An 11,710-nucleotide genomic window follows, 5' to 3' on the forward strand; every position below is an offset into this window, starting at 1 on the left:
CCAAACCAACCATAACTAACCCCCCCACCCCCCCCAACCAACAACTAACTAACCCCCACCCCCCCACCAACCAACCAACTAACCAACCAACCAACTAACCCCACCCACCCACCAACCAACCAACTAACCAACCAACCAACTACCCCCACCCCCCCACCAGGTACCAACTAAACTAACCCAACAAACCACTCACCCAACCGTTCCCTCAACAAAACCAAAACAGGTAAAAAAAGAAGTTGCTTTGATAACCATCAAACTCCCCCCCCAACCTCCCCCCCCCACCCCACCCTCTAACCCCCACCCCACCCTCTAACCCCCACCCTACCCTCTAACCCCCACCCCACCCTCTAACCCCCACCCCCCACCCTCTAACCCCACCCCACCCTCTAACCCCACCCACCCTCTAACCCCCACCCCACCCTCTAACCCCCACCTCTCTCCCCCTCCACCCTCTAACCCCCACCTCTCCCCCCCACCCCACCCACTAACCCCCACCCCACCCTCTAACCCCCACCTCTCCCCCCCACCCTCTAACCCCCCCCCACCCTCTAACCCCCACCCCACCCTCTAACCCCCACCCTCTAACCCCCACCTCTCCCCCCCACCCCTACCCACTAACCTCCCCCCCCCCCCACCTCTAACCCCCACCTCTCCCTCCCCACCACCCTCTAACCCCCACCTCTCTCCCCCTCCACCCTCTAACCCCCACCTCTCTCCCCCCACCCTCTAACCCCACCTCTCTCCCCCTCCACCCTCTAACCCCCACCTCTCTCCCCTCCGCCCTCTAACCCCCACCTCTCTCCCCCCACTCTCTAACCCCACCTCTCCCCCCACCCTCTAACTCCCACCTGTCTCCCCCCCACCCTCTAACCCCCACCTCTCCCCCCCCACCCTCTAACCCCCACCTCTCCCCCCCCCACCCTCTAACCCCCACCTCTCTCCCCCCCCACCCTCTCTAACCCCCACCTCTCTTCCCCCCCCCAACCCTCTAACCCCCACCTCTCTTCCCCCCCCACCCTCTAACCCCCACCTCTCTCCCCCACCCCCTCTAAACCCCCACCCACCCCAAAAATTTTTTGCCAGTTTTTAAATAGCCATTAAATTCTAGAATTCTTTTTAAAACTATAAAAAAAAATTTGGGGAGGGGGGAGTGTGGGGGGGAAGTCGAGTTTATTATATTCAGTTGTTTTTTAACATGGGTTCATTTTAAACCCTGTTATGTTTGTTTTAGGGCTTTTATTTGAGCAGCTGACATTGACCCTCGGAGCGTAATTATTAATAATAAATAATAATAATAAGTGATAAGAATGATATTACATTGGGGTTTCACATCGATAGGAAGCCCGAAAAAAACGCGAACAACACGGAGTTGGGGAGAGGACTTTCTTCGTTTGTTTGTTTTCGAAAGAAATAGACACGTTTCTTACATTTTATTCATTTATTTTGAAAAACAAAGAGTGTTAAAAAAAACAATTTTGGGGTGTAATGTATCAATGAAATAATAATAATAAAAGGAATAATTCATTTGAAAAAAGCTTTCAAAAACGGTTTGGGCGCTTAATAATGAATCAATTGATAATCCAATTGATAATCAATTTGAAAGAAACGATGATAAGAAAAACAGTTTCAGGCGCATTTAATAATAATAATTAATTTACTAACTTTTTTCCCCCATTTATTTATACGCCCTGAAACTTTTTTTTTAAAAAAAACACACATTTTAAAAAATAATAAATGAACAAAAATTATTAAAATTGTGAAAAAAAATTCAAAAAATTAAAAAGAAACAGTTTGGGGGCGTAACATCGGCTATTAATTAAATTCATAATTTATCCAGTTAGGAATCGATCCCAATGCCGTTGTCTCTTTGCCTCCGTAGCCTGACGTGCGGTGACTATCGCTACCCGTGTGTACGTTGGCCTCGAGCAGCCATGGTTAAGAAGAGCACCGTGGTCAGCCTCGTCCGTCAAGCCTACACAGTGACCTTTGCCTTGCACATGGGGGTCTGCCTGGTCACCTTGTACGTGCCCGCCTTCCGCCTGATTCAGGAGGGGCACAAGCTGGTCTCCTGGGGGTCTTTGCCGTGCCTCTGTCCGTGCACCTCCTGATCCAGAGTTTCTTCGCTCTATTGGAGTGCAGCGGTGTGAGAGAGAAGATCGGCCAGTGTAGCTTCACCAAATCGGTGGCCGTGGCCATATCCGCCTACCGGGAGGACCCGTTGTTCCTCACCCAGTGCCTGAACTCCATCAGGGACATCAACTACCCTTGCGACAAGCTCAAAGTCATCCTGGTCATCGACGGCAACTCAAAGGAAGACCAGTACATGATGGACATCTTCAGGGAGGTGTTCTGCAAAGAGGAAATGGGTACCTTCGTGTGGCAGGGCAACTATCATGCCAGGAACTTCAATCAGGTCAAGGAGGATCCCGAGGAGAGGAAGGACCAGCGACGGTTGGCCAGGGATCCCGTCAACCTCTTCTATGGGGAGTCGTGCGTGGGGAACCCCGAGCGGGTGGCTCTGGAGGCTCTGATTCAGGCCAAGCGATGCGTGTGTGTCATGCAGAAATGGGGAGGGAAGCGAGAGGTCATGTACACGGCCTTCAAAGCCATCGGGTGCTCGGTGGACTACATTCAGGTGAGTTGGGTCACCCAGGCCCATGAGGCTTCACTGCGCCATTAAAAAAAAGACCCCGCTCAGCAGCTCGCAAGGCGAAGGACGGACAATCTAAGCACTATCACCACCACTTTTGTCCTGGAAGCACGCAAATGGAAGTGGGAATCTGGAACTCTCTCTCTCCCTCCCCCAAAAGGCTGTGGATTACGGCTGGATCCATTCACATTTTTGAGCCTGAGGTGGATAGATACTTGTCAGGTCAGGGTATCAAGAGATATGGGACAAAGGCAGGTAATTGGAGTTGAAGTACAGATCAGCCATGATCTAATAGGATAGTGGAACAGGCTTGAGGCAAAACGCAGCAGCCAATTGCGTAATGATTATTATTATTATTATTTAAAGTGTGCGTGGGTGAGTGTGGGGTGAGCTACCGCCCACATATCCTGTATGTTTTCAGGTCTGCGACTCGGACACCAAACTGGACCCTGAGGCCACGATGGAGCTGGTCAAGGTGCTGGAGTCCAACGAGAGCTATGGGGCGGTGGGTGGAGAGGTCCGGGTTCTCAACCCCAATGATTCCTTCCTCAGCTTCCTGAGCAGCCTGTGTTACTGGCTCGTCTTCAACGTGGAGCGGGCCTGTCAGTCCTACTTCCACTGCGTGTCCTGCATCAGCAGCCCGCTGGGTAAGGGTTTCCCCTCCTCCCCTCCTGCCCCCCTCACCCAGTACTAGAGAGTGCCAAGGAATTGTCGCAGGTGGCGTGCGTCCAGCCAGTGGTGAGTCCTGACTCCAGGCGTGTCCGCGCTCGCAGATGTGGATGGACACGTGTTTGTCACGTATGTTCTTTTGCCTGGTGCGTTCCTCACGAGCGTCCGTCACGCGTGTGCGCGCGCCACACGTGTCAATCACGTGTGTCTGCCGTGTTGGTAGGTGTGTTCGTCGTGCGTGTTCATCACGTGTGGCTGCTGAGGCTGTGACCCAGCAACATGCGAGAGCGGAACCGGGACCCAGGTTTGCTCTGGTGTGTACGGCTGAGCGACGTGAGCTGTGGTCACCAGTGTTCTCTGACGCGCTCTGATCTCCATGACGTCTCTCTCCTCTCCCTCTCGCTCTCCCCCCTCCACTCTCTTTCACTCTCCCCCCCCCCACCCTCTCCCCTCTCTCTCTCTCACTCTCTTCCTCTTTCTGTCCCCCTCCCTCCCTCCCTCCCTCTCCGCGCCCCCTCTCTCCCTCTCAGGCCTGTACAAGAACGATCTGCTGCAGAAGTTCCTGGAGTCTTGGTACAACCAGCATTTCCTGGGCGGCCGCTGCACCTTCGGAGACGACCGTCACCTGACCAATCAAGTGCTGCACTTGGGCTACTCCACCAAGTAAGGCTCCGGAGCCCCTCCCACTCCCCAGAGCCCCTCCCACTCTCCAGAGCCCCTCCCACTCCCCAGAGCCCCTCCCACTCCCCAGAGCCCCTCCCACTCCCCAGAGCCCCACCCACACCCCAGAGCCCCACCCACACCCCAGAGCCCCTCCCATTTCCCAGAGCCCCTCCCACTTCTCAGAGCTCCCCCCACTCCCCAGAGCCCCTCCCACACCCTGGAGCCCCGCCCACTTCTCCGAGCCCCTCCCAATTCCTGAATCCCTCTCACCTCTGGAGTCAAGTCACCGGCATCGCAACAACACCAACAACAACTTGCATTTGCACCTGGAGCGCTGTAGCTCAGTGGTTAGCGCACTCGCCTCGCAAACGAGAAGACCCCGGTGTGATTCCCGGGCGGGGCGAGACCTTAGGCAAGTTTCCTCACTCCCTACGCCTCTGTTTTCCGAGCAGTAAGTAGGAAGGAACCCAGTTGTAGTCGATTGGCAGATTGTTTTCCGGGGGTAATAATTCCTCCCATCGAATAATAATTTGGTCACTCAATCCCGGACGGTATGTACACAATTGGCTGCTGTGTTTCGCCCACAAAATATACAGTCAACTCGCGTTACAGTGTGTTCTGTGAAGCGCTTTGAGACGTCTCAACGATGTGATAAAGTGCTCTATGAAACGCAAGGATTATTATTATTTTTGATAAAATGCCCCTCATGCAAGTTAGTGTCCAAGAATAGCACTGCAACTGTCGAGTGCTACGCAGTGCACACACACACACACACACTACTACACACACACGTGTGTGCAGGGCCCGCAGTGATTAATGGAAGGTGATCTCCCCCTGTTTTGCCCAGGCAGACGTTGGCAGCCTGTTGCTACACGGAGACCCCAGCCCAGTACCTGCGTTGGCTGAACCAGCAGATCCGCTGGTCCAAGTCCTACATCAGGGAGTGGCTGTACAGCACCCGCCTGTGGCACAAGCACCACCTCTGGATGACGTACGAAGCCATGGTGGTGGGAGGCTTTCCATTCCTCGTAACCCTGACCGTAGTCAAGCTCTTCTTCAGCGGCTGCTTATGGAACATTGTGTGGATCCTTCTCTTCACCCAGCTGCTGGGGGTCCTGAAAGGGGTGTATGCCTCATGCCTGCGGGGAGACCTGGCGATGATCTTTACCTCGGTGTATTCCATTCTCTACCTGACCAGCCTGCTCCCCACCAAGTCCTTCGCCCTCCTCACCGTCACGGCCTCCAATTGGGGGACTTCGGGGCGCAAAGAGAGGGCCACCAACTGCATGCCGCTGCTCCCTCTCCTGTTCTGGGCCATCTTGCTGCTGGTAGGAGTGCTGGACACCACCTTGAAGGAGGCGCAGGACTCCTGGGCCAAGCTGCCCTGGGAGAGAACCTACCTGATGTATGGCTCGGGAAGCTTCATCGCCTACCTGACCGCCATGTTGGTGTTTTACCAGATGTGGTCCTGCCACAAGCACCAGACGAAAACTGCCACTTACCAAGTTGAGGTGTAAGCAGGATTTGCCTCCCCCCCCACCCCCCATCCGTGTAACCACGGAAGTTTCCAGAATGTGCGACGGTAGGCCATTACGACCCGTTGTATTATTGTTTGCTTTTGAGTGAAGTTAGCTGCCCCAATTCCCTCCCCATGCCCTTCCTTACTTTCTCCCAGGTTTGCTAACCCCGTTTCCTCCTCAATAAACCCTAACAAAGTTTGAGTTATGTGAGACCCTTTTTCTATTGTCATTTTTTTTCTATCGTCATTTTTTTCCCATTCATCAGTTTATTCTTTGAGCAGAGTAAAGCAGTCAGCGAGTCACAGTGTATAAGTCTCAGCGAAACAGGTAGGAACACAAACAATAATACGAATGATTTGGTCGCTCAATCCACGACTGTTTGCGGGACACTGCCTCGCCCAATTGGCTGCCATGTTTTTAACCGACCAAAAACAATAATAAATCGGTCATTTTCAATCTACGACTGTTTGTGGGACATTGCTGTGCGCAATTGGCTGCCGCGTTCGCCCACAAATATACAGTCAATTCTCTTTACAGTGTGTTCTGTGAAGCGCTTTGGGACGTCCTCCCGACGTGAAAAGCGCTATATCAAATGCAAGGATTATTATTATTAAAATATATTCACTTTACAGTACATTTACAAAATATATTCACTTTACAGTATATTTACAGTATATTTGAGACGTCTCAATGACGTTATAAGGCGCTATATCATCATTATTAGATCAAAGGCAAGGATTATTATTATTATTATTATTATCTCTATCGTAGGGACCTCAATTCTACCACACGAGGGGGCAGTCGCACAATAAATCCTGAATGAAGCTCACTCGCTCCACCCAGTGGTGCAATGCAGACACCGGAACAGGAGTAGGCCATTCAGCCCCTCGAGCCTGTTCCACCATTCTAATATTCTAATATTATATTAGATGGTGGCTGCTAAGTTCCTCGACTCCAATTACCCGCCCTTGCCCCATATCCTTTATTCACGACGGTGATTATGGTCTCTGAATCATGCCGGGTTCCTCTGGCTGTGTGAGACCAAATTCCGATTCGTGTGGGCAAAGAGCAAGGGAATTGGCACTAATAGTCCTTTGACGCAACGCCTTTTCAGCATCTCAAAGCGTTTCACAGGATTTTCTGTAGAGTGTAGTGACTGTGTCTCCTGTGCGCAATTGGCTGCCGCATTTTGCCCACAAAATATTCAGTTAATTCACTTTACAGTATTTCCTGTGAAGCGCTTTGAGACGTCTCGAAGAAGGCCCTATATCAAGTGTAAGGATTATTATTATTTGTAGTGCTAGAAAAGATATCTCCACTGGAAGAAAGGGGATTGGTTTGATGACAGATGGCCTGTGCTTTCATTTCTATAATTCCATGTTTATATGATTCTACAAAACTGTTGCATTTTAACGTGGTGATGAAACGTCTCAAAGCAGGTCAGGAAAACAAAAGTGAGAAGAAGGAATTTTTCGAAAATTCTGATGAACGATGGATGGAATTCGAGAAAAGACCAGAAAAAGAGAAGTGGAATACAGTTCACTTTTTAACAGTTAAAACGGATTGTAAATTAAAGAGAGAAAATGGAAGCTGCAAAGAAAGGCTTAGTCATTAGAACGTAGCTGATACGCTTGTTTATTACAGAGAACGAGAGAGAATCAATGGGTCCCACAGAGACATGCTCATCAATGGACTAATCACTAGTGCTCCTCCAAATTGTTTATTGGAGAGAATTAGCAGGTGCAGACAGAGAAGACATCACAGAGAAGATGGTGTGAAATTGCTTTAATCCACTTGTTTACCACACTCCGAGATGCTATCTTGCATGGAAGGTGCTATAACAATAATCCTTGCATTTGATGTAACGCTTTATCATGTCGTTGAGACGACTCAAAGCACTTCGCAGGATATATTTTAAAGTGGATTGACTGTATTATGTGGGTGAAATACAGCAGCCAATTGCACATTCATATAGTTGTGATATAAATGCAAGATGTTGTTTTGGTTGTTGGTGATTCCCAAATACCAGCAGAATAAATGGGGCCATTTTAATGGGAGATGGAATAGATACTGGGATAATGGGAAATCAGGGCTTTTAAGAGTTGTGGGGAAATAAGATTAAAAGATTTACCTTGTGATATAAAAAACTGGCAGGATGATTATCTCATCCCCTACAACAGCCTCTTCCTGTTGTCTATGAGTCACTTGAAATCTTGTTCAGAGGGAGTCACTGAGTGAAAGAGACAAGGCCACATGCCCACAATAACAAGAACTGGAGAAACAGAACGAATGGAAAGAATATAAAGCTCTTGTAAATTGTTCTGGAATATATATAGAACAGTGAGGGGGTGAAATGGTCTCTTCCTGCAGCTTATTGGTTAGCGCATTCGCCTTGCAAGCGAGAGAACCCGGGTTAACTTCCTGCCCAGGGCGAAACCTTAGCCAAGTTTCCTTATTCCAAGTAGTTTACTGGGTAAATAGGAACGCAGTTGTTGTCGATGGACGGATTGCTTTTACAGGGGTTATCAACCCTTAAAAAAAATTGAATAATAATTTGGTCTCTCAATCCCCGACTGTTTGGGGGATACTGCTGGGTGCAATTGACTGCTGGATTTCACCTATACAGTCAATCCACTTTACAGTACAATATATCCTGTGAAACGCTTTGAGACATCTCGAAGACGTGAGAAGGTGCTATATCAAATGCAAGGATTATTATTATTAGTTGGGAAATGGTACGCACAAATTAAATAGGATACAAGCCAGACATCACGATATCCTGACAGACAAGAGTTGCTGTGCTCAGCGTGGTGGGATGATGTGTAGGTGGAATGCACCTGTTATTCACTCGCTCCAACCTCCCCAGGAGCAGATGTTGCTCAGTCTCTACTGAGATCAACAATCAACACGGGGGCCCGTTGGTAATTCCAAATTTCCATCAGCGTGCTAATGATCTTAACCTCCTCCCTCTCCCCCAAGGACATAGTTGCTGTTTCTCCTAATCCTAAATATGACCCATTTATTGCAACGAGGAACTGGACTAGATCTTTTGGGAAGGTGTGTGGGAATAACTACTGTTAACAGTAATCCTTGCATTTGATATCGAGGCTGCAATGTCCAATTGTATCTGGGGGATTGTTGCTTTGGAACTCTCTCCTGCAATCCCTCCGCCTTGCCCCCTCCTTCCCCAATTTTAGATCACCACCAAAGACCTTCCTCTTCGACTGTGCTTACGGTCACCTCCTCCCTCTGCCCACACTCTTCCCCCCCCCCACACACCACCAGCTCGGCGTCAGGCTCCGCCAGTGTTAAGCGCTCCGAGACGCTGCCCCTGCTGAAGGGTGCTAAGTTGTTGTTGCTGGCCAGGACACCAGGAGAAACTCTGCTCTCCTTCACCCTGTCCACCTGAAGATTTGGGGTGGGGGGGGGGGGGCATGGTTTAATGTCTCATCCGAATAGGCGGCACCTCCGACAATGAACTACCCCCCACTCCCACCCAACCCCCCCCCCACCCCCAGCAATGGTGTTGTAGTGTCAGCCGAGACCGTGAGGAGCCGTTGGGATTCGATTCGATGGTCAGGGATCGCAGGATTTGAGATTTGCAGATTGACGGTTCGGATTGACGATTGGGGATTCCTGTTTTTCGGGTTGCCCCCGCCCCCCCCCCCCCCCCGGCCCATCCCGGCCCACCCACCCCCCAAAAAAATTACACAGTCACTGCACTTTACAGTATATTCTGTGAAGCGCTTTGAGACGTCTCAAGTCCCCCTCCCATTAAAGGAGCACAGAGCGTAACACCTTACACCAAAACACATTGGGAACCCCAACCCCACCCCTCAGCCCCCACCCACCACCTACCCCTCAGCCCCCCCAAACCCACCCCTCAACCCCCACCCCCAAACCCCACCCCCTCAACCCCACCCTCAGCCCCCCAACCCCACCCTCAGCCCCCCCAACCCCACCCCTCAGCCCCCCAAACCCCACCCCTCAACCCCACCCCTCAGCCCCCAAACCCCACCCCCTCAACCCCACCCCTCAACCCCCACCCCCAAACCCACCCCCTCAACCCAACCCCAAACCCCACCCCTCAACCCCCAAACCCCACCCCTCAACCCAACCCAAACCCCGCCCCCTCCCAGCCCCGCGCTGCCGCCAACCTGTCCGTACTGCGCAGACGCGCGGGATGGGGGCGGGGGTTAGGCACGTGGGGTGGGTGGGGGGGCGGGCCCAGGCGCGCGGGGCGTGGGTGGGGGGCGGGGCCAGGCGCGCGGGGCGTGGGTGGGGGGCGGGGCCAGGCGCGCGGGGCGGGGCGTGGGTTGGGGGCGGGGCTGGGAGTGCGCGTCCCCTTCCCCATTCAAAGAGAGCAGCGCGTGCCGCCCGTTCCGCGCAGGCGCGTGGGCTGCTCTTTAAAGGCGCTCGTGCGACAGAGAGTAAAAGGAGCCCCGCGGGCGGGCGGGCAGGGGAGAAAAACACCTCCGACATAAAAACAAGAGACGCTGATCCCGCCCCTCTCCCCCCCCTCACACTCACTACTCACACTCACTCACTCGCGGGGCCAAGATGGCGGGCGGCGGCTCCCGGCTGTGGCTCGCGCTCTCCTGGCTGCAGCTCCTGCTGACGGCGGCGGCGGCTCATGGTAACCTGCACGTTAACCGGGCGCTGGCGGCTCGAGCTCAGGAGCGGCGGGAGCTGAGGCTGCAGGTGGCGCCGGCGGCGGCGGCGGCGCATCGTCGTCGTCGTCAGGGAGCGGCGGCCGGTGGCGCAGGAGCGCGGAGAAGCTGCAGCAAGTGCAGGTCTTCGGGCAGGTATGAGGGGCAGCTCAACCTCTCCCTCACTCCCTCACTCACTCCCTCCTTCCCTCACTCCCTCCTTCCCTCCTTCCCTCACTCCCTCCTTCCCTCACTCCCTCCTTCCATCACTCCCTCCTTCCCTCACCCCCTCTTCTTTCTCACTCTCTCCTTCCCTCACTCCTCTCCCCCCCCCCCCCTCCTCCCCCTTCTTCCTCCCTCACTCTTTCCCTCTCTGTCCCCCTCCCTCCCTCCCTCTCTTCCCCACTCACTCTCTCCCGGTCGGTCCTCGGTCGCACAGTGTGAAAAAGAGCCCGAAACCCCGACCCCTCTCTCCCCCCTCAGCCTCACGTTACAAGGGCTGGAAAACAGACACCTCTGTAATGGATGACTTCTCCCCATCCTCGTAAATAATACTAACCCAACCCCCCCCACTCTCTCACCCCCCCCCCACTCTCTCACCCCCCCCCACTCTCTCACCCCCCCCACTCTCTCACCCCCCCCACTCTCTCACCCCCCCCACTCTCTCACCCCCCCCACTCTCTCACCCCCCCCACTCTCTCACCCCCCTCTCTCTCACCCCCCCACTCTCTCACCCCCCCCCACTCTCTCACCCCCCCCACTCTCTCACCCCCCCACTCTCTCACCCCCCACTCTCTCACCCCCCCCACTCTCTCACCCCCCACTCTCACCCCCACTCTCTCACCCCCCCCACTCTCTCACCCCCCCCCACTCTCTCACCCCCCCCACTCTCTCACCCCCCCACTCTCTCACCCCCCACTCTCTCACCCCCCCACTCTCTCACCCCCCACTCTCTCACCCCCCCCACTCTCTCACCCCCCCCACCTCTCACCCCCACTCTCTCACCCCCCCACTCTCTCACCCCCCACTCTCTCACCCCCCCACTCTCTCACCCCCCCCACTCTCTCACCCCCCCCCACTCTCTCACCCTCCCTCCCCCCCCCCACTCTCTCACCTCCTCCCCCCCCCCACTCTCTCACCCTCCCCCCCCCACTCTCTCACCCTCCTCCCCCCCCCCACTCTCTCACCCTCCTCCCCCCCCACTCTCTCACCCCCCTCCCCCCCCCACCTCTCACCCCCTCCCCCCCACTCTCTCACCCTCCTCCCCCCCACTCTCTCACCCCCCCCCCCCACTCTCTCACCCTCCTCCCCCCCCACTCTCTCACCCTCCCTCCCCCCCCCTCTCTCACCTCTCTCCCCCCCACTCTCTCACCCTCCCTCCCCCCCACTCTCTCACCCTCCCTCCCCCCCCCACTCTCTCACCCTCCTCCCCCCCCCCACTCTCTCACCCTCCCTCCCCCCCCCCACTCTCTCACCCTCCCTCCCCCCCCCCACTCTCTCACCCTCCTCCCCCCCCACTCTCTCACCCTCCCTCCCCCCCCCACTCTCTCACCTCCCTC

General features: G+C 54.3%; 2 protein-coding genes across 2 annotated transcripts in view; both read left to right on the plus strand.

Moving 5' to 3' along the window:
- The first annotated feature begins 1,853 nt into the window (after positions 1-1,853).
- Positions 1,854-5,525, plus strand: LOC103173266 (hyaluronan synthase 1-like). Its single transcript, XM_042343831.1, has 5 exons — positions 1,854-1,965; positions 2,049-2,635; positions 3,072-3,297; positions 3,850-3,982; positions 4,830-5,525. The coding sequence occupies exons 1-5, from the start codon at positions 1,854-1,856 to the stop codon at positions 5,497-5,499; spliced, it is 1,728 nt and encodes a 575-aa protein (XP_042199765.1). The 3' UTR covers positions 5,500-5,525.
- A 4,537-nt stretch (positions 5,526-10,062) lies between these two features.
- The window catches only part of sorl1 (sortilin-related receptor, L(DLR class) A repeats containing), a 66,803-nt gene continuing 65,155 nt past the window's right edge, over positions 10,063-11,710 (plus strand). Inside the window, exons 1-2 of the mRNA XM_042343832.1 lie at positions 10,063-10,138; positions 10,180-10,307. Of these exons, the coding sequence (XP_042199766.1) occupies positions 10,063-10,138; positions 10,180-10,307 (204 nt within the window). The remainder of the gene's footprint in view (positions 10,139-10,179; positions 10,308-11,710) is intronic.

This window comes from Callorhinchus milii, unplaced genomic scaffold, assembly GCF_018977255.1.
Source record: "Callorhinchus milii isolate IMCB2004 unplaced genomic scaffold, IMCB_Cmil_1.0 Scaffold25, whole genome shotgun sequence".
Classification (NCBI taxonomy): Eukaryota; Metazoa; Chordata; class Chondrichthyes; order Chimaeriformes; family Callorhinchidae; genus Callorhinchus; species Callorhinchus milii.